The following is a 24,546-nucleotide window of genomic DNA, read 5'->3' as shown; positions in this document are numbered from 1 at the left end:
AGTAGAATTGATCCTTTTGAGGAATAAAGAAATAAAGAGATCATCAGAGATTTGTCATACATCTGCAGTCAGAAAGGGACAAGATATCCAACTGCACACATTCTAGTCATGTTGAACCAGCCTGGACAAATGTTTCTATTAAAAGGTTAACTTTTCAAAAGAAGCACACATAAGCTGCTATGAAATTGATCCAAATGAATGTTCTTTCTAAGTGTCAGATTTGCAAATCTGACAAACTCCACTTTCAAAATGATTATAAAGAGTTGCAAGAGAATTGTAGATTTTTACAGAGAAGGATTATAATTGAACTACATTGTTAAAGTCAAGTGGAGTAATTATCCTGCAGATTTGATCCCTGTGAATATATATGTATTTCACATTTATACAGCAATTCATGGTTATAAAATCTCTATGTGCATTATCTAACTTCATCCTAACAACAGCCAGATCATTCAGGTGGCGTTTTAATTTGGGATTTTATTATGGTAGAGAGTTCCAGATGATAAATTTCCTCTACCAATATACATCACTAACTTTCCTTCAATTTGTGGTAGCAGAGAGTTCCCTAGGAGCACTGAGAATTAAAATGATTTGTCAGTCAAATGATAAATCAACATTTATTAAGCACCTTATGCTTGCCAGGGACTGTAATCAGCATTGGAATGCAATGAAAGGCTAATGATAGTCCTATTCCATGCATAAGGGAGATGAAATTGAGTATTGAAGGTTATACAGTCAGTCTCTCTATCCTAAAGGATAGAGATGGCTTCACATTCTAGAAGCAGAATAACCCATCCACCTAGCTGCACCCCCCAGTCAAATCAAGAATGTGAAGCAGATTAGACTCATGCTGTGTGAAGAAGCATCCCAGTTTTGACACAGATAAGCCTATTGTCAAATGTAACAGTGATAGTGAGCCCTAGTAGCTATTATCTCCTGAAATACCCCAAAAGGAAAAAACTGCAAGCTTTGCAGGGGATAATATATCTTTTCTCTTTTCAGAGTTGGATAGAGTTTATGAGGGTTAAGTAGAGAGTTACACAGAAAGAAGGGTTTAGGGTTATCAAACTCACTAAGTACTCTCACTCTGAGGGACAGAGGGGTATGTTAAGTAACAAGGAAAAGTCATCTGAGTATCAATATTTAGTACATAATACTAAAAATTATTTCAAAACATGGTACAAAAATAAAATTGACATCAATATAAAGAGTACTTTCCTAGCATATTTGACATAGATGGGACCGATGCCATACTTGGAAGTCAGGATGATTTGAATTTAAATCTTACCCAAATACCTACTAGTTGTGTAACCTTGAGCAAAACATTTGATTTTTTAAGACTCAGTTTCCTTATATATTAATTGGGGATAAGAACACCTACCTTTCAGGGTATTTGTAGCAATCAAATGACATAGCATATAGAAAGAGCTTTGTAAAATTCTAGGGAGTTCTTCATTATACTGAAATGACACTCTACTGGATATAATATCTCATGGAACAATGAGGAAAGAGAATTTTATTCATGAACATTTCAAATAGCTATGCTACATGATGAATAAAAATTACTAAAAGTACATATTTTATTTATATAATATTTGGGGGGATTAAATGAAAAAAGGAGAGACCATTTATTTGTCATTTATATATTTAGATAGGAGGATTTTACCACCTCACTATGTCTTTGATTGTCTTCCTATTAACAGTAAGCCTCTTGGTGATAATAATTAGTAGCAATAATAAATAATTGCCCATTTCTTGTGCTCCATGTCACTTCAACAATAGCAAACTCAATGAGTAGAGCATTTTAATTGTGAAAATGACAAAAATTATTTTACATCTATTCTATCATTTTCTTTTATCCAAATTAAATTGACTCAGAGTACAACTTAACAAAAGTAAGCCACGAATTTAAATCTGTCAAAATTTGAAGACCATATTAAGATTTACAAATGTCTCATTTATTTTCAAAAAGAAAACACCAGAACAATATAATGCATTTGCATACTGACAGATCTACCCAAACTAATATACATTGTTTTGGCTTGGGTTGCCTCAAATGAGGAATGTGCAATATTTGAATGCATTCAGTGTATATTTTGACAACCTCATCTATGTTGGTGGAATGTAATTCTTTTCCTGAGTTTATTTGATCAAAAATTGAAAACATAAGGAAGACCTTCTCTCCCCCCAAACTCCATAATGTTCCAAAAACAAGAGACAAAGCTATAGGAATAACTGAGGAAAAATATTTATTGACCATAATACACTGCATTTGATATGCATTTTATTTAAAAGGATATTTGTAGATTTCTTATAATTATGATTGGGTGAAGAATTAACAACTAAATATGTGTTAAACAATAAAAGCTATTCTTGGCCATGTTTAATTAATGTTCTCAAAATTGGCTAATCCCTGCTTCTTAATTCAAGCATTATATCAGCTCTTTCCTTATTTCTTTTTAACAATCTTTCTTGTGATGAAAGTCTGGTGATGTCATTTAATGTATATATAAGACAACCGTGCTGAAAAGTCAAGGCTAAAACTGACCATTCACTATTAAAACTCAAGTGTTAATTATCTGTTTCTTTATCTTTTTGATCTTTTTGTAGATCATCAAGACCTGAGGACATGAAAAGAGGAGAGAAACTAGGAAAGCAAATTATGAGATTCTGGCCTAGAAAAAGGATTGGGACTCCTTTGTATTATCTTGAGGATGACAGTCAGAATAGAATTGCTTGAAAGGATTAAATAAATGCTATTTGTGTTAAACTATCTTCTTTACATTCAACAAGGAAAATACCTCACTTTGTGACCAGTATAATGCAGAGCCAGTTCAGGTCTGGTAACTACTATGACTAGTGAACAAGGGAAAATCTCATCTTCTTTACTTTAATGCACAAGCCTGAGATTTAGGGAAGAAATCAAAGTGAGTGGCCCTTCTTCTATTATTACTTGTGATCTATCGGTATGCAGACTTGGTTTCACACATGTCAAAGATCTGTCAAGGAACAGTCATGATAGGGGAGATCTTATAATTTCTTTTGCATTTTAAATGTCAAATTCAAACTACAGCATAACATTATGGGGACCGAGGAAATAAATCTGAAAGAATGAAAATTTTCAATGGAAGAGCTCAACAGGCCAAAACATGAAGAATAAATTAAATGTCTTAACATTTTATTAATATTTCATCTTCTAGACTAAGTTGAAACTCAAGAAAAAAATAAATATCAGCTACCAAGTGGCCTTGTTTAGAATGAAGAATATTACTAGGTTCATTCATATTTTCAGTGTTTAGAAAGTTATCACATTGTGCAGTGATATAGAGGAGGAATGTGATTAAATTGTAATCTGGTAATTAATTCATATATGACATTCCTAGTTACTTCAAATTCCTTGGCTGAATATCTTTCTATATGACTGTATAATTGAGTCAATATTCCAAGTTAATACTACAAAATGCAAGTATTTACTTAGCCCAAGAATAGATCAGATATGTAAATATTATATGTGGGTAAATTTCCTTTTCTTGTACATTCAAATAAATACTACTGTTTTAATTTTCCTAAGGAAAAAAAGAAAAAACCTAAAATCTCAAGTTTGCTGTTTTCCTGAAGAAATTTGTTTATTGCAAAACATAATGGAAAAAGTATTAAGTGCATACCAATATATTTCAGAAAAAGTATTAAGTGCATACCAATAATTTCAGCAATATAACCATTACATCTTTTTATAAAAATATTACATATTTCTAATTTTATCTTGCAATAATTCTTCATTTATACCACTAATTAGTTTAATATGCTTTGCAAAAGAATGTTTTTTTTTTTTTAAATGTATGGTTTCTAGATTTGGACAAATTCATTTCACAAATGATAAGAAAAGTACTATTCCAGCTTTTTGGTCAGTAATTGATTCGGCATTCTCTTCCCCATCCCCATTCTATTAAGGTTAAAGAGTAAAGATCCCAAAATTGGAAAGATTTTCTAAATTGTTCATCATTCAATCTTAGTGAAAAGTAATTAGCATAAATGTATATTGTATATTTATAGTTGCCTATTTTAGATCTCAAAGCTCTTCACATTTCACATATATCATCTTACTGAATCTAAGTTGTAACTATGTTTTAATGCCACCCCATTACCTTAATATGAAAATGGAAATAGAAAAATGGAAAACCATACCAAGAGAGCTTCATCTTGAGTGTTAGGTGAGAGTTCTGCAGATGTTGTCCGGACAGTAGTGAGCCCCGTTAAAGAAACATTGGATAGCCGCCTTCTTCTCACACCACTGCAGTTGTTAGGGATTTTAAATGCACATCTCTTATGGTAGTTCAGACCACATCCTGAAAAAAGAGTAATACCCTGTCTATTAAAGGTTATCCAAAACCACACTAAAAAAACAAAAACAAAAACAAAAAACAAGGAATAAATTGATTTTGAACATGACTTCCCGAATTTTTCTTGGAATTAATTCTGAAATATAAATCTGATTTTGACTTTAATACTTTTTTCTTTTTAAAAGTTTTATTGGTGTATTTTAACAATATAAACATTTATAGATCACAACTTTATCTCTTGTAACAAAAAAACTTTTAAAAAAGTAATATAGTGACTTCATCTGAAATTACACACATTTCATATCTGTATTTCCTTTCCCCATCTATTTTTTTCTCTTTCTATCCCACCCCCCATGATGGTGGTGGTGGTAAGAACAAGTTTTTGGTAACAAATATCTTTATTCAAACAAAAGAAATTCCTTTATTGGCTGTGTTCTCTCTGTGCCCCTCTCTCTCTCCCTCTCTGTCTCTCTCTGTCTTATCTCTTTGTATACATCTGTATATATAGATATTCACTACTTAAATTCTTTTTCTATATCCTCTGTGTATAAATGTTTTATATCTGATATGTATTTGCATATGTATAGATATAATTCAGTGGTCAAATTCTGTCACATCACTGTAATTGATTTTGGGCATTATAAATGTGCTCCAAATTTAGAAAATTTACAAAAGCAGATATGTAATTAGAATTTGAGAACCATAGTACAAGGCAGTGTTGGGATTCAATGACTACCATTTTGACAATTTATGGTCTTACCTGAAGATTGCATGGCTCTTGGCAATCTGCTCCAATTCAACCCTTACTTTTGCCACAGTTAGGGCTGTCCTAAATGAGTCTATTATCATGGAAAAGTGTTTCTTTTATGTTTATAATTAAAGAATTATTTTGATTATACCTTGTAGTGGAAGTTTGGCCATAAAGAACATGACTCAAAATATTAACTGACCAAATTAATAAGCTATTCTTGAACTTAGGTCACCCAGTCATTTTTTTACCAGAATGTTTTCATGTATATACATAAAGAGATTACATTGTATTTATAAACAATATCCAAGTATTTAGGCTATTTTGATTGTGAATTTATTGAAATGTGAATTTACATGACTTCATTGGTAAGTTATATCAATAAGAAGATGATACCATTCATGATCTGGTAACAATTCTGCTCTTTTTTAATTCCATGTCATTTATTTACTAATTAATTTCTTCAATTTAAAGATTTGTCAGAGTTTTCTTTCTCAAAGAAAACACGGGGAAGCAAATCCTCAATTCTAATTAACATAAAAATAAAATATCTCTTGAAACAACCTGAAAAGTAGAGCACAGGGAGAATCATCGATATTATTTAATCATAAACAAAAAGAATAAGAACTTAACAATGAAAAATATGGTATTTGAAGCTCTTCTTTGGCCTGATGAGCAAGAATTTATCTATAGGAATCAAAACAATGATTATACCATTTAAGCAATAAAATAGTTTTATATGCTGATAAACCAATGTATGACTTCAGATACCTAAGACTTAAAAAAATAAAGGGAAGTCAGGAGGACCTGAGTTCAAATCTGACCCTAGACACTTAACACTTTCTGGCTGTGTGATCCTGGGCAAGTCATTTAATCCCAAATAATGAAGGAAGGAAGGAAGGAAGGAAGGAAGGAAGGAAGGAAGGAAGGAAGGAAGGAAGGAAGGAAGGAAGAAAGGAAAGAAGGAAGGAAGGAAGGAAGGAAAGAAGGAAGGAATAAGCTTCTTTTATTTCATAAAACTTATTTTTTCCCATTACAATGGAAATATTCAGAAAGTTCAAGTTTTAAATTGAATATTCCCCCCCAGAACACTGGACTGAGGGAAAAAAAACCAACTAGTAAATCATAGGTAAGAAAGACATACTAAGTAATTCTTTTCCCCCTTGTCATAGAAGTAGAATTCTTTTAAAATAATTCGAGAGGAAGAATATTATTGTTTTAAATATATATGTATCTGAAATGATATGCAATAAACCTTACAATTTTCTACATCTTTAAACTGTTTGACATGCAATATATTCTGTTGCTGCAGTCATTTATTTTCCATTATTTGGGATTAAGTTCATAAGATTTTAATTCATATTCTCTAATTTTTTTTATCAAAAATAATGCTTTTATCACAGTAGATGTTAAGTATACCTCAAATCTATTGTCTACTTTTCCTAATCAAATCTAGATTATAGGCCATAGGTTTGAAAATTATTCAGGTAACAAGTACTTTTTATTAGTCTGTCCTGCCCACTAATTATGCCTATCCTTTAATCAAGGAAAAAAAAAAAGAAATAAAGACCAAGTTCTTCAGTATATATCTACATAATTAAGTTAAAACAATTGTCTCACATTGTTGTTCAATAGTTTCAAGTCATTTCCAACTCTTTGTACCCCATCTGGGTTTTTGTAGGCAAAAATACTAGAATAGTTTTCCATTTCTTTCTCCTGCTCACTTTACAGATGAAGAAACTGAGTCAATCAGGAGTAAATGACTTAGTCAGGGTCACACTTATTCCCATGTTAGCCTCATCTAGAAATGTATGTCTCTGCCTGCATTTTAAGGTCAGTGGTTTGTTTCATCTTCAATTTTTTAGATTTTTAAGATCACAATTTTATTAAAAAGAAAAGATCTGAGTGTAAGGAAGGAATTGGTAAGAGATAGGAAAGAAAAAGGCAATTTAAACACACCTTGATTTGGATTTAATAAGGGATATAACCTACCTTCACATTTAAGTCCTTGACGGACAAGCCCCCACAACATTTCTCCGCAATGATCACAGAAAGCTGGAGCCCGATAAGAATGAACAAATAGTGTGTGGGGTCGGATCTGAAAATCTTCAAAGGTGGCGGAGGCTGCAAAACAATAAAAACACTGAAAAATAAAGTGAATAAATACAATAGCCAATGTATATCTTGCTCATGATCAGGCGAAATTTTTCAATAATAAAAATTGCATCCTATTAGACTTAACCTTTGCTTAAGGATTATTAGGAACATATTTGACTCACCAGTCTCATCTCCTTTCTATGTCCATATTCTTTCACTGATTGAAATGTGACTGAAGTAGAATATAGGCAAAATATAAATTGTAAATTTAGGGAAAAAAAGCTCGAAAATCTATCAAGGGAAAAACTAGTCTCTGAATATTTGAATTGTAATATTAGACTACAAGATAATTTTCTGTTCCCAAAGAACTTGAAAAGATCCAGTTTACATAGACTGTACTTCCTTCATACATGTTACACAGCCTGTTTTCTATTCATTAAATACATTCTCTTCTCACTTATGCTTCTAAGATCTCTAGCATTCTTCAAATCTTAGTTCAATTATTACCTTCTAATAATTTATTTTTTAAAAGTTTCTATGTGTACATGTTGGAACATATTTCCTCTGTTAAGTTTATAAGCTCTCTGAGGGCAGAGATTGTTCCATTTTTGTCTTTGTATTACTAATAGTCTAGTGTACAGAGGTGTATTGTTAACTAATTGTTGGCAAATATATAAAGAAAAATATATTAAAAAACATAAAAAGAAAAAATAATCTTTTTATTAAGATTATAAAGAGAAGAAGAAAAATGTAGGAGACTTTTGACTAAGAAAGTCAGAATTACTGGAAAATGTTAGCTCATCGTGGAGTAACTAGAGATAAATAATAAATAAAACAATAAATCACAGGTTTACACAAAAGACTGTACCTTCATGTAGGGAAATGATAATATAAACCATATGTATTTGTGCTGTAGAGTGTTTTTGTGTGTGTTTCTATGTGTTTATTAAGTCTATGCACAGTTTTAAAAAGCCATTTCTTTAACACCAGTACTTGTTTCCTTCTGATGGCCTCACTGCTCCATTCATTATTATTCCATGTTTCAAAATTATCATTAATGTGCACTTTAATCTACCCAGAGAGGCCTTGCTAAGAATTTGCAAATGATTTCTAAAGCTGGGATAATCATCATATTCTAAAAACCAAACACTGATGAATAATTATGATACAGACAAATGCTTTCCTTTTTATAGAGGGGGGAGAAGATAAAATGGACAAAAAACCCCACCACAAACTGGTTTTTAAAACACACCTGAATATCAGCTGTACCTTCATAAACTTGTATAATCAATTTATTTCCTTCTCCTTCCTGTCATATAATAAAATATTTTTACTGAAATAACTGGATTTTCACATACACACTCATATAAATGATACTCATAAAATCTGTGGTGAGCCAATAAATCTTTTGGCCAAAACCCTGGATAATAGGGAGGGGGATTCCACTAGACAATAATGGCATCGATACTTACCCGGTGGATTAGGTCCAAAATTTAGTTTTGCCAAAACAGTGAATCCAATTTAATATTAAATATGATGGTGATTTAAAAGCAGCACTTTTAAATGAAAACTGAGCATAAAGAAAGTGTTGCTGTTTCTTACTTTATGAGAAACTAGGGACTGAAACCCTCAAACCATTCTTGATAAAATGAAGTACATTTGGCTGAAAACAGAGCCAACTTGCTGAAAGTTGCCAGGTTAGAGTAAAATAATAATAATAATAAAAAAAAAACTTTTTTGGAAGTAGACAATCATATGAGAACAGAAAAAAACCAGATTCTTCTGGAAGCATTCTACCTATTCCATTCTCTGTGGAGATCTTACAGGAGCACTTCCTGAGTTTCTTGGGAGAAGTCTTGTGAATTCAAATCATGCCTTTAAAAATAACTTTCTATAAGCTAAGTGGCATGTTGGTAGCTCTAAATTTGGTAGAAACCAAATATGAATAAGCATAAAATTTCATTAATATAATACACTGGTCTCTTTCAAAAGAAAGCAGCCTATAATATAGGATAAGACACTGAAAAAGTAAAAGGAAGCCACCCATTTAAAACAGGAGTTCTCAGGCTTTATTGCATTATAGAGTCCTTTCACAGTGTGATGAAACCTAGGGCTCTTTAATAAGAATTGTGTTTTTAAATCGGTAAAATACATAGGATTACAAAGGAAACCAATCATACTGAAGCAATTATCAATTTTTTTTTTTAATAAAAAGTTCACAGACTGCAGATCATGTGAGCTAGAGGAAGAAACATATACTAATAGCTACACATCAAGCAGGTGTTATTTTAATCATCATCCATTCCAAGTCCTTCATATTATACATAAAAATCAGAAAAACCATATGCCCAATATATATTATATATTATATTTTATAGCAAATCTCAGTTTTAAAAATCATATATTATTGTTAAATATCATTTCCAGAGACATGGAAAGGCCATGTTGCATATAATAGTCAAATGCCAGATTTGGGTCCAAGTGACACTTCTAACACAAGAGCTACATTAAATCTCAAGCAATTCTTTAAGAGGCTATTTAATGGAGGAATTGTAAAAGATGAATTAAGTTCCCACACAAGAAGTGATATTACTGAAGAAATTGCAGTTGCTTGATGTATTGACATATTCAAAGAATGAGTCTAAAACTGGTATTCTTCTAGATAATTAGGGCTTGGTTATCTTAAAAGCAACAAGAGTGGAAGGGGGTGATGGTAATGGTAGTTTTGGTATGACCTGGTTCATGTTATTCATCTTTAAAATGGAATTATATTCCCATTTGGTCAACTTTGGTCAAATAAAAATATCCTCTCCTTCAAGCCCATGGAAAGTGTTCACTAAGACTAGACATGTCTCATGGACTCATGTCATACATCACATTTTTAAAATTATATAACCAGCCCAGTCTCCATGAATGAAGAAAGTATCTGACCAGCTCATTGTGGCTTGCTTTCTTGCCCCATTCTTCTGATGCTCAAAAGCTTCCAAACTTTCCCAGTGAGTTTCTATTCAACCATGAATTAAATCAGGTCAGAAGCTGGAAAAATGATACTTTAAGCTTGCCTAAGCTGATTGCCAAAATACATTTCTCTTCCAGGTATGATGAGATACCTCAGTTGTATCAGTTATAAAATGAAAGGGTCCTTCTAATCGGCTTCTAAGAAGTTCTAATTCTTTTGATTCGATGCTTATGTGCTTGAATCTTTGCCTAGCAGGATAGATGTAGTTAAAGTAGAAACTAAATCATAAACAATAAATGGAATCATTACAGCTATCAACAGAAACAAATCCTCAGGGTAAAAACAATATAGCATGTGGGAGTATCGATTTCTTCTGTTAAAGAAAATATGAAATGCTTCTATCATTTAGATAGGGTAGAGTAATAATATCTCAGATGCCTACTTTTGGCAAATGCACTAATATCATATCTTAGTTCATCTATTAGAGTTTCAGTGACTAAACAAGGAAAGAGAGAACATACCAGGGAGAAGGAATATAAATGGTCTCAGAAGAAATAATAGATTTAAATTAGCAACCATTTATACTTGTAGCCTTGGAGCTAAAGAAAAAAAAAATGACCAAATATGGTTAATCAATTAGTTCCACCCCAACATCCCCCCAAAAGCATATTCAGTTTTGAGTATGGAATAAGTACTAGACATAGAATGAGAACTAGAAGGACACTTCAAGATTATGAGGTCTAAATCTGTTATGCTATTGATGAGGAAATCAGGGCCTGAAAAAAACAAAACAAAATAAAACAAAAAACTAAGCATTTTGCCTGAGGACAGGTGACTAAGTGGTAGTAATGGGATTTGCAAAAGCTCCATCCTCTGATTCTCAATCTCATATTCTTTTCTATTGAACTTCCCTAAATATCAACTTTAATATCTGTTCACAGAAAGCCTTCACACCATTCCATTTTGTAGGCCAGAATAGTCTAACTATGGAGGAGAAAGGAAAACATTTTAGAATTTTTTGGCACGTGTAGTTGTCTACAAATAGAAATTTTTCATTATTATATGTGATTTGGTTTGAAATGTGCTAGGAAGTAAGCTCAGGTCTTTTTGTCACATGTAGTTAGTAATAATAAAATGTGTTGCCTACCATTAACTGTTGCATTAGAAAAGTACTTCTGGTTTCTTTGAGGACAGTTGTTATAAAAATGCCACCTGAATACCCATTGCTGTTTTTCAAATCCACCTTGACAACATTGCTTCAGACATTTCTTCAGGTTACTTGGGAAAGACATAAGCAATTAAATCCTGAAGAATTATAGTGCCAAAAAAAAAAAAAAATTGCGTGGCAAATAAGTTTGTTTTTCTTTTTGTAAGAGAATTAACATTCACAAGCAGCTAGCACCCTTGACTTATGTTTAAATGCCGTATTTCTAAAGTTCAATTTTAATATTCTTCTGTTAATTTTAGAATAATTAAATACATTTTAAAAATAAAACCTACAGAGTATGGTAAGGTTTTTATATTCATTTGAAATCAAAACACAACATCCATTCATTATGAATTTACCTGTTCTGTACCCTGGGGGAAATCAACATTAGCTGAGTTTATGCATGCTGTCTCAACTAATCACAAAATTGCACTTCAGAGATAATCACTTAGGATCAGAAAACAAAGTGAACACTGTAATTCAAGTTCATTTAAGTGCTGGAGCCAAAAAGGACTGATAAGAATAGGCACATGAAAGTGTCCTGTAGTCTGGAAGGCAGTAACACTCTTTTATCATCAGTCAATCTCAACTAAATTAAAATCACATAACAGGTATACAAATATAATAGGCTCTTTACACTTATATTTGTATCTTTTTGATTTGCTCTATTCACACTCCATTGTTATGCTCCAGTGTGCATGAGAAGGGAAAATGACATGCTTTACTTGGTCACTGAGTTTGAAACATGTAATTGAGTCAGAAATCCTCAGATAATCAGTAGTTCCTTTAAGGTTCATTATAAATTGTTGCATTAAATAGAATAAATTCTTTGGTTCTTGTTATAAAAAAAAATTAACTCTAAAAACAAAATAAAGAATCTTTAGAAGTCAAACTTCTATAGTGAACATAAAGATGACTTTTTCCTCTACTTTTAAAGAGGAATTTGAGAGGCGCATTGATTCTAGGGACCAGGAATGTACATGTGGTCAAGAAGAGACTTAGAAAGAATATGAAAGCTACCTTGACAAACTAAAAGGTTTAACACAGAGACATCAAACTTTAGATCACTGATCCAGAGCAGGGAGTACTTCAGAGGGTATCTAGTCCAACCTCCTTATTTTATAGATTTAGAAACTGAGAATCATGAGAGGCTTGTTTACTCAAAATCACAGAGGTGAGCTCAGGTTCTTTGACTAGGGCATAGCATCTTCTACACCACAGCCTACTCCCTGTTCTGTTTGACCAAAGAGAACAGAGCTAGGATCATGGGACAGGTGCTGAAAAAAAAAAAAAAAAAAAAAAAAAAGCATACCGAGGCCTGAAGTTAGGAGACAGTAAAACCAAAAACTTCTGGTCATTAGATCTCTCCCCAAACTGAAGAAATTCACCAGACCATCTATTCTGACATTTTACACAATTCATGAAAACCCTTTATAGGATCCCTGACAGATGGTCATTTGGCTTCTGCTTGGATGCTTCCAATGACTTAGGACAGTCATCATATCCCAAAACATATGATTCTATTTGTAGGGAACAGCTTTAATGAAAAGAAAATTCTTTCATACATAGCCAAAAGCAAATTTCCCATAATTGTCATTATTTATCTTATCTACCATGTTCCAAGCACAGTGCCTGGCCCATGAAGGGGCTTAATAAATTCTTATTCTCTTCTCTTTGTTTTAGCTCTGGTCTCTAGTAGAATAAAGTAACTTTTTTTCCACAAAACAACCCTTTGAAAATAGCTACTATGTTTCTCCCACACATTCACTCTTAATACCAAGCTCCTTTAATTATCCCATTAAGGATATGATCCCCTTCTCCATATTGGATACTTACTACTGAATGGCTCTCATTCGTTAGCATTCTTCTTCAAAAATGATGCTGGATACTAAATGCAATATTCTTGATTGAGCTGACAAATGCAAAGTAAAATGGACAAGGTCTTCCTTTTTTTGACTAAAATATTTGCAATATCTGATAAACTTGCTATAATGACAACACCACTTTCTTTGATTATATGACTTGTAGAAACGACAAAATTCAATAACAAAAAAAACAAATATTTATGAACTGCTTCCTAAATGTCATGCTCTGTTCTAGAAGCCAAGGATAAAAACATTTTGTGAGGGATTGATGCATTGAATTCATTATTTCTAATATTTGGAAAAGTTGTGTAAATATTAAATTAGTATAATTTTCACATCCTCCCCAAGGTTTCTGCTCTTCTAACCATGTTATTTTTGGAGACAATTTAATGCATTTTATTGAAACTTCAGACCATCATCATAGGAGAATCACAGATTTAAAGATAGAAGAGTCTTTAAGTCTAACTCTCTCACTAAATATAAGAAAACTGAGGCTTAGATTAAGAGACTTGTCCAAAATTAAAGAAGCAGGAAGTAGGAAGGTCAGACTTTGACTCCAAGACCTCAAAATCCAAATCCAGCATTTGTCTGTTAGGGTCAAGTGATATGTTTGAGAAGAGACAAAATTGGAAGGGATAGCTATTATGTTGAATAGCAGAATCAGGATGTAAAAACATCTTGATATGCAGAAGAAATGGGTTGAATGTAAGATGAATAATTAGGATGCAAAAATACTTTGACATTCTGGAACAATGGCCTGAATCTAAGATGAATAATGAAATCAACGTCTTATAGCTTGCAAAGAACTCTTTCTGTGTCTCTTTACATATCCTTATAGGAGACATATTTATAGATATATAAATACACAAATATATATATATATACTTATATATGTATGTATACACATATATATGAATCTTGTTTTTGCCTCACAGAAAATCTGTGTGCTCTGCATTATTCTCATTTTACAGATATGTGGGAAAACTGAGTCCTCCAGAAATCTATTTGAGACTGAATGTACTTTTTTCTTTGTTTCATCATTCATTGTGCTTTATGCACCTTTGTTGTAGAGATTATTTTTATAAATTTTGAATAAGAAGAAGCCATGGAAGAATATAAAGAGAGTTGTCTATAGTATCAAGAAATTCAACCAGGTTAAAAATCACCAATTATGCCTTATTTCTGATTCAAATGACCCAAAAGACAATGTGACTAGACAAGTCAGTCAACCCATCAAGATTCTTGACCAACCCTCTAAGATCTCTCTCAGAAAAGATGAAGATATGCACTAGTAGAAGTTTCTCACTAGGAATGCCTTATATTGATGACTCAAAGTCCAATCTTCCCTTCTCTCACTAGGAAAAAAAAAAAAGTTAAAATGATACTTTTTCTCCAAATTACATCATAATTAAAGTGATTTCATCTAAAATTATGAAAATATTAACCTAACTTAGAGAAAAGGCATGTATGAATATTTTATTCTCTAGGAATTAATTATATCATACACATAATATACTCTCTTGCCTATCTTGTTAGTAAACAAGTTTCTTCTGGTCAATAAACTACCTTGGTTTAAATTAAACTCTGAAAACCTTATTTAGTATGGGCAAGATTTACTATGGGCAAGATACAATACTACATACTAATGATACAAAGATGGAAAATGACTTAAGATTTGCTCTCAATAAGTATATGTTCTGACAAATATGAAGGGAACAAAGGACACATACATAAACAATTAAAACAAAGTTTTAATTAAATTAAATTAGATTAAAATAGACAAAAGGCATAAGAAATAGCATGGTATGAGAAATGCCAGGAGAATGGGATCACTTCTACATGGAAATACAAGGAAATATTTCTTGGAGTAGATATTACATGGGCTGGGCCTTGAAAGTATATGTGGAAGATTTCAATAGGCAAAAATAGAGAACCCATTTTAATAATGAAGGAAAAGTCAGTACAAATATAGAAAAGCAGAAGAGATTAGGTTAAAGACAGAAAATAGTAAGTAACTGAGTTTGTTTCAATTATAGAATGTGGACGTACAGTTAATTCAAAACAAAAACATGTAATCTGAAACCAGGTCAACAAGAGTCTTGATTTCTAAGAGTGGAGTAAACACACTTGTATATTTGTAAAATGTAATTAAGTTCCTCTGTATTGGAAAAGAGAAAAACAGGAAACTTGGAGAATAGTTCAAACACTACTTAGTAGGTCAGGTGAGATACAATGAGGTATGAATTAAAATTATGAAAAAAGAGTGGGTATACATGTGAGATATTGTAGTAATTACAACACTATTTTTGGAATAAGACTAAAAAATTGGACATGGAATAGGGGAAGAAAGAATAAGAACACTGAAAAGTTTTAAACTTGCAACACTAGGAGAACTGTGGGAGAACACCAACAGAGATGAGAAAGTTGTGAGAAAGAGGTCATACTTATAGGATCATAGATTGAGAACTGGAAGGTTAAATAGACCTTTTTTAACTTCCACTTGACAGATAAGGAATGTGAGGTTCAGAAAGATGAATTTACTTAAGCAGTGTCAATCAAATATTTACTTTCTAAAAGTTTAGCAAAATAAGAGACAGGATGATAACTTGAAGGTAGCACATTTTAAAAGATTTGAGAGATATAATTTCTGAGTAATTCAATCATTTTATTCATAATGCTGGCATGTTTATTAATAAAAGGATGGTCACTGGACCATTTTTCCCTCTGACCAAAAACAATCATGCAGGCTCACAGTTTATATGCTCAAGGTGTTTCCAAAAGTAGCAATCAACTCTGACTTATTAACAATTAATGAGAATGAATTTTACAATGAGGGGCTAGATCTGAACTTTGATTTTTTCATTTACTTCTTAAGTTACCCCAAGCCTTGAGCAATCTATTCAAAGAATTTATCTTCACCCAAACCTGAGTACAGCATAGGAGGTGAACATGAAAGTTAATTCAATCTCATCAGGAATGTTCTTCCAGAGACTGGAAACTTTTACAATCAGGACTTTGGAAAAAGAGAAGAACTTTGGGTCTTCCTTAATATTGGTTATTAATAATCATTTTTCTCAAAGGTTAGTATAGTTATGATCAAATGAAATCTTTTTTGTTGTTTTTTTATTTTAAAGCATAAACAGAGCTGAGATGTCTGTCTGCAGAAGGGAGAGAGGAACAAATTAAAATGAGAGAGAAGGGTGATCTTTGAACAAAGTCCTAGAGAAGAGGCAGATGTAGAAGAGTTTCTCTTGGCAAAGAGAAGCTCTACTCAGTGTTCTAAGTATAGCAGAAAATATGAAAGAAGAAGACACAAAAACTGAACTGAGAAGGAGAGTGGAGTTCACAATTGATACCCTCAATCTTCTCAGTAAAGTAAGTGGGAAGCAAGGGTAGCTTATAGCAGAAGGAAAGGATAAGAGTGATTAAGGACTTGAGAAAGAAGTTTGGAATACTTATTAAACAGGAACTAAGTGGGGTTAGTATAATGTGAATAAATAATGTTTAAAGAAAGTTGAAATTTATAAGAACATAGATTTAGAGTGGAAGGAACTTGAGAGATTAGTTATCTACTCTGACACCTTCCTAATGAAGATGAGGACATTAAGGATTAGAGAGTTTTAAGTGATTTGAACAAGCATCAGCAATATTTAGACTAAATTTCCTAGGTTAAATAGCTTTTATATGGAGTGGAAAAAATTAGCTTTTTTTTTTTTTTTAATGAATTTGAAAAATCCTACTGGTAAAGAACAAAGAGTACTTGGCAGAAAGTTACCAACTATATAACTTATGCAATTTACCAATTTTTCAAGTATTTGAATAAACAAAGTATCCTCTCAGTTCTAAAACTATGCTGACTACAATTTAACTCTTTTGAATGATCCTAAAGCATTTTAAGACAATGCAGGACTCACAGTCATTATGAATTTAGAGGATTACAGTAGAGTAAATGTGAAGTACCAATTAATAGAATATATAAGAAATTTCATTAAATAAAGGCCCTTTTAGAATACACGGTCAGAGTTACCACCGATAGAACTCTTAAGACAGAGATAGGATTTGGACCTACTATTTCATTAGTCGAGGGGATTCCTGAGTGGAAGAACTTTCTTTATTAATTCAGCTCTCTGCAACTTAGAGTGCCTGGAATTGGATATAAGGGAGGAAGAACTATACAAAGTCCAATTCACCCACTAGTCAATATATAACCCTTTGAATGTCATTGGTCCTCTTTAAAAACAAAGGCATCACCAACCCTGAAGTCCGGAGAACTTGAGTTCAAATCTGACCTCAGACACTTAACACTTCCTAGCTATGTGACCCTGGGCAAGTCACTTAACCCGAATTACCTCAAAAAAAAAAAAAAAAGAACTAAGGATGGACAATAACAACAATAACAATAACAAGGCCTAGAGAACTGAAAGCTTAGATGACTTGACCAGGATCATATGCCCAGGATATTACTGGAGGGACTAGAACCTAAATTTCCCTGCCTTGAGTCAGGCTCTCTATACACCATGCTTTGCCAGCTCAATGACAGATTTCTCTCTTCCCTCCCAACAAGAAAATAAACTGTATGTAATAATGGATTCCATTGTCAAAGTGTTTTTACTTAGTGTTTTTATAAGAAGTCAGAATACACAATCAATGAAACCAAGCTATATTCATTCAATGTTCTATATTTCTAGATATAAGAAAATAAAAACTAACATTAAATTCTGTGAGCCAGGCTTGTGTTAAACTACTAAAGCCATATCTCTTCAAATCTATAGTGGAAGAAAGGAAAATGCTAAAAATGTAACAGACACCTAAGGGGCCTTTTCTACTATCAGTTTGAAGTTCAAGACCAGAACCAAAAGGTTCTCCTATGTGCTTTCTCAAAAGCATGAACCCCCTAGCCTTTCATTTACAAAGAGAAGAGAGACATGTCAACAGGCAATTTTGGGCAAAAAACTAATTTTGTATAAAAATAACCAAACCCCATCAAATACATTTTCAAAGTAAAATGAAAGCCGCCAGTACTATTGAAATACAAGAGGAACTGAAAAATAAATAGTTAAATGAACTTGTTTAAAAATAAATTTGATGTATCTTTAGAAAATAGTGAAGATATTTACTGAACCAAATTTTCAAATATTTAACATTTGCACAGTGAGAATGAAACCCCAAATATCAATTTCCATTATGTCTAATAAACTAAATACTTCCTTTAATTATAAAGATACACAAACATTTCTTTTAGTTTTATTTTTTGCATTCATTTTCATATTAAACTGTAAGTACAAAGAAAAAAGTCAGAAAAGTGACTGTCACATTTCAATATTGTGTGTGTTTTAGTTGTTGTAAATACAAAACTCAATGATAAAACAAAATGCCTGTATCCCTTAAAAGATATGCCAATGTTAGGCAAGTCACTTAAACTTTAATGGGCCTTATTTTATCTTTAAAATGAGGGGGTTGAAACACATGACTTCTAAGATTCCTTCCAATTCTAGAACTGTGATCCTGTCTTCTTGAGTTGCTGTGACCATTCAATTCATCCATCTGTTCATTAATTTATTCATTCACCACACATTTATTATTTATTATATTCAAGGTACTGTGATGCCTGATTGGTATGGAAAGACAAAAATAAAACGTCTCTGACCTAAAATAGTTTACATTTAAATAGAGGTAAGGTGAAGGGATAAAAACTTCATAAGTCAATTAAAAGTAATATTTCTGGGTAGAAAATAGGACCAATAACTGGATAAATCAGGTCTTATATCGAACATGGTACTGAGCTAAGCCTTGAAGAAAGTCAATGATTCAGTGAGGCAAAAATAAGGAGCAATGAATTTCAGTCACATGGGACAGGCTATGGGAAGGCACAAAAACAGGAGCCAGGATGTCCTGTTCAGAGAACTGCAAATGTGCCAGTTTGGCTGGAACACCAAGTACATGTAAGGGAAAAATGGGAAATAAGTCTTGAAAAATAGGTTGGAAACAGATTGTGGAATGACTTTAAATGCCAAATGGAATTGTTTGTATTTTATTCTAGAGGAAACAAGGAGCTACTGAAGCTTCTTGAGCAGAGATGATATGGCCAGATTCTTGCTTCAAGAATATTCATTTATCAGTTGGAAGTTGAATTTTGAAAGGGAAATTCTGAAACTGTCAGGGCAGGAATTGAGGAGGGCCAGAACCAGGGAGATGCCTATGAGAGGAGATTAAAGAAAAGTGTGAAAGATGCTGTAGAAGTAGAATCAACAAGATTTGTCAACTGACTAGATGTGAAACATGAGGAAAAATCAAGGATCAAGAAAGACTGAATGGTTTCAAACATAAGTGACTAGAAGGATGCCAGTGCCCTCAGCAGAAAAGGCAAGTTAGGAAGAAAGTTGAGTGGAAGGAGAAAAAGGGGAAATTTCATTTTCTTATAGTGAGTTTAATGATAATAAGTATCTCCCAGCTTAGTTAAGGTGGTCTTAAAGTCACAATCTGCCACCAAGCCTACTTGAAGGGAGCTTTTTACAAATTGGCAGCACTTGATAGACACTTCACTTTGTTAGCAAATCTTTTGAGAAGTCAGAATCATCCCTATGCTAAAATGAGAAATCAAAGTAAGATAATGGAAAAGAAAAATTGATTCAATTCTAAGCATGCTGTTGCTTCAATACCATTGAGAAAAACAAAAATGAGAAAAATCTCATCCCTGCCCGTACCCCAGCCCTCCTCCTGCAAACAACAACAAACAATAAAAAATAACTCTATAAATATTATTCTTATTTAATTATTTTGTGGAGAAAAATATCATGAATTTCCCATGAACTAGAAACTCAACTAGACTAAAATATTGAGTCTGAAGAGTGCATTGTCTTTTACTTTTTTGTTTTAGTTTCAACTATTTTTTGTCAAATACTTTCCAATTATATGTAAAAATTTTATACTTGTTTTTAATTTTTTTGACTCCTTTCTCTCCCTCCTGTGTTTCTGCACCCTTTGAGAAGGCAATTTGATATTGATTATACATGTGAAGTCATGAAAAAAATCTCCATATTAGCCATGTTGCAAAAGAAAACAAAATTTAAAAAAAATATATATTTTAAATCATCAATCACTCTGTATTCAGAATTCAACAATTAGAGGCAACTAGCACCTTTCATTGTAGGTCCTTTGGAATTGTCTTGAATCATTGTTTTAATCAGAGTAATTAAGTCTTTCAAATTTCATCATTCTTACAATATTGTTATTACTGCATAAAATATTCTCATGGTTCTGCTCACCTAACTTTGCAAGAGTTCACATAAATCTTCCTAGGTTTTTCTGAAATCATTCTTCTTATAGGATATCATTTCTTATAGCACAATAATATTCTATTACAATCATATACTACAACTTATCCAGCCATTCTCCTTTATGAGTATCTACCTGATTTCCAAATCTTTTCCCTCAAAAAGAGAGCTGTCATAAACATTTTTGTATAAATAGTCACTTTTCCCCTTTTCTTTGTTCTCACTGGCATACAGACCTAGTATTGGTATCATTGCCTTTCACTTTCAAAGAATTATTTAGAAGTCAAAAGAAACTCTAGTTCTTCCTGGCCTCTATGTTTTCAGGCTCTTCTCCTTTTCACTCTTTTGTCTACTTTAGACAGTTTAACCTCTCTAAAAACTGATTTCACTATATCTTTTTCCTGCTATTCCCTCCACTTGCCTTAAGACTGTCTATTGAATCCAATCAACAAATAGTTATCAAAAATGAATTATATGCAAGGTGAACTAAGAATGAAATTCACTTTAATTTGCCAACTTTATTTTTTAGGATTCCTCAATATGAATTCTTTGGTTTATTCAGACTAATCCACTATGCCCTAAGGAGGTCATGTTTATTTCTAACTTACTTTACTAATTATATCTCAAAGCCATGTGGTATTTTTCACATCTTTACTTATTTGTTGTTGCTGTTCAGTTGTTTCAGTCATGTCCAACTCTTTGTGACCCCATTTGGGGTTTCTTTGGTAGAGATACCGGAGTGATTTGCCATTTCCTTCTCCAGCTCACTTCACATATAAGGAAATTGAGGCAAACAGGATTAAGTGACTTGCCCAGTGTCATATGACTAGTAACTGTCTGACGCTGGATTTGAACTCATGACTCAAGACTCAGTACTCTAACCATCAGCTCCTCAACCCTTAAAGCCTTCCTCTATCACTCTAACCTATAGCCATCTTTATCCCTTGAAAATGTCACTGTTAGGAAAATTGCTTGCTTGGGAAAGACTCTGTTTTTGATAACAAGTATGGGAAAGACTATGTTTTTGATAAGAAGTATCTTGTATGATTGGTTCAGATGAAGGAGAAAAAAAAGGAACAGAGTGTGAATAACAACATCAGCAGGTGAGAAAGAGAAATCTGCCCAGCAACCAAAGCAATGTCACTGACAGAAGTAAAATTATTAATCCAAAGAGTTGAAAGAGATGTGCTAGAAAATTGTTTATTTCAGAAGTATAATGCATAATCTTAAAAATTACGGATAAATTATTTTCTTCCTTAATCTGCCAGCCTCTGAGAATGATCTCTTTTATCTCAGACTTAAGTAGGGATCAGAATTTTAGATTTTGTATTTGATGAGATATTTCCACCCTCTCCAAATATTCCTTTTGAATTGTATATTCTGACCTATGCCATGCTTCAAACACAGGTCACAATATCTATTTTCTATACCACTCACTTTAATATTGAATTCTATTGCTATCTAACAAATTCATGAGGAAGCTTAAGCATCTACTTGATACCCAATAATTGAAAAGCTGGAGAAAATAGTGAAGGGAGTACTCCTACTGATAGATAAATTTAAGATGAAGTTGATGGATAAGATATAAATGATGTTTCCCAAATTAATCACTGAGACATTCTGAACCTGCAAGGTTGGGGCAGTTATACCCATGAAAGAACACTGGGAAAGGAGTGTGAACCACAACATAGCATTTATACTCTTTCTGTTATTGTTTGCTTGCATTTTTGGTTTTCTTCTCAGGTTATTTTTACCTTCTTTCTAAATCTGATTTTTCTTGTGTAGCAAGACAACTGTATAAATATGTATACATATATTGTCTTTCATATACTTTAACATATTTAACATGTATGGGACTATCTGCCATCTAGGGAAGGGGGTGAGGGGAAGGAGGAGAAAAGCTGGAACAGAAGGTTTTGCAAGGGTCAGTATTGGAAAATTACCCGTGCATATGTTTTGTCAATTAAAAAAAAAAAGGGAGGTTGGAGATTTGAGGGAAAGTGAAATATTTCATGAATGTAATAATTTAAAATATGAGTCAGAGGTGATGCTATAGCAAATTCTTAGAGGAGGACCCCCCGGATCTGCAATAAACCACTAGTGTTTGATCTAAAGGTATACATGTAGTGAACCCATTGAATGCTGAATTAATAAGGCTTTAGTTTGGGTACCCTAAGAGTATCACAGATGGAAAGGTAGCATGGTATAATACAGAGTTGGCATCGGAGTCAAGAAGATCTAGGATTTAAAAACCTAACCTCACATACTAACATACATGATAGTAAACAGTTTCTTAAATTCTCAGTGTTCAAATTGGCTCTTTAAGTCTGTAATTGGCAGAGAAGGTCCCAAACAATGTTAGTGGGGTTTCTGCATCCAGAGCTCACTATATCAATGAAATCACACAATGTTGCAAAAAATAAAAATATAGCCATAGACTAGTATTATCATAAAAATCATCATAGATCAAGGTTTTAAACCTGGAAAGGACCAGGAGAATTATGATTCTAATTTTTCATTTTACTGATGAGGAAACTGAAGCCCATGCTCTTAGGACTGAGAGAATCGAATCAGAAAAGAAACTTCACATACCACTGAGTCATAAAACTCTAGGTGCTTTATCTCAAATGCTTGCTGGGATAATTCTTTCTCAGTTTGAGTATTGCCCTTGGCTTGGCTGTCTCCTGCCCTTGATATTATTGTCCACTCACCCAGTGTCCTTGCCCCCTTACCCTTATCCTGTCAGGACTAAGTTATGATCCTTTCCTGGAATTATGGCTTGTCTGTTCACCCAGTGTCCTTGACCCCCTGCCTTTGTTTCCCCAATAGTCAAAACCCTATAAAGGTCTCCTGCATTAGCTGCTCCCTGATGAAAGCTTTCAGACAAAAGTCCCATGCACCTGACTAATCTTGGCTAGTGTGTAACTCTCCACAATTAAATGATTAAAAACCAATCTCTGTCTTGCCTCAGTTTCTCCAGCATTACAAGATTAGTTAAATGGCTAGCCCATAATCATAAAGATATTAAATAACAGGCAGAATTTTACTACAGGTACTCAGATTCCAAATCAAGTACACTTTCCATTATAATATTCTATCTTTTCTGAACTACAAGCTAATTTTCAGTCTAAAGATGATCACAGATTCTCTCTACCAGCTTTACTAGCTGATTTATTGAAGGGCACACACCATTCTGATTGTAAGAGAATTCTTTTATTAGTCAAATGGCTTCATTTTGCAAATGAGGGAACCAAAATCTAGAAAGGTTAATGATTTGCCCACAGTCACACTGCTAATGGTGACATGGCTCTAATACCCATATCTCCAATTTAGCCTTGTTCTTTTCACTGCATTGAATTTTTCCCACAAAAATTTTTTTTAACTTTAAGAACATTTTAAAAATGAATGAATGGTTTTGGTTTCAAACCCACCAATCTTTTAAACTTACTGTGGTCTGCTTTTTATTTTTATTTTTTAGTTTCAATATGTATACTGATGTACCAGGAACCACAATATTTCAAAAACAAAACTCTATCAAATGTATTTCCTTGACACACTGTGTAGAAGAAACATCTTGGAGATATTTGGGGAATTGGGTGGGGCAGAATTCCACTGTTACTAGATTGCCTTCAAATTATTTTCTCTCCAGCACCTTTTATGATCATGAAAATATCAAGAAAAACAAAAGCTAAGCCAAGATCATTTATCAATATGATATCTGACTTCAAAAACTGAGAATAAGGGTCTTTGGGGACTTCTATTAAAGTGTTTTTTCTGTCACCTCTCTGGGGGTGGGACCTTCAAGGAAATTAATTTTCTCTCTACCTTTCAGGTTTATGCTAAATAATTAAATAGAACTAAGTCCATGGAATAGCTGTTAATCCCTATTCTAAAATGGATTAATTAGCATTTAGGATTTGCAATGGGGAAAAAAGAGTCACCATATCCTGATGGGGCTGAATGACAAGTGTCACAGCTGGAGACAGATTGGAGAGCATCTCAGGTCAAGAAAAAAACATGAATGGTTGCCCCATGTGTCCAATATAGAAAAAAAAA

General features: G+C 32.8%; 1 protein-coding gene across 3 annotated transcripts in view; it reads right to left on the bottom strand.

Annotated features, from left to right (window-relative positions):
* The window catches only part of PRKD1 (protein kinase D1), a 404,980-nt gene that overhangs the window by 114,681 nt on the left and 265,753 nt on the right, over nt 1–24,546 (bottom strand). For all 3 annotated transcript variants that reach the window (XM_023501195.2, XM_003756126.2, XM_031952271.1), the window contains exons 3-4: nt 7,081–7,212; nt 4,186–4,346 (exon numbers count right to left, since the gene is read on the bottom strand). In XM_023501195.2, the coding sequence (XP_023356963.1) occupies nt 4,186–4,346; nt 7,081–7,212 (293 nt within the window). The remainder of the gene's footprint in view (nt 1–4,185; nt 4,347–7,080; nt 7,213–24,546) is intronic.

The sequence above is a fragment of the Sarcophilus harrisii genome, chromosome 2 (assembly GCF_902635505.1).
Source record: "Sarcophilus harrisii chromosome 2, mSarHar1.11, whole genome shotgun sequence".
NCBI lineage: Eukaryota > Metazoa > Chordata > Mammalia > Dasyuromorphia > Dasyuridae > Sarcophilus > Sarcophilus harrisii.
Note: the sequence above shows the minus strand (reverse complement) of the source record. Positions and strands in the feature narration are given on the sequence as shown.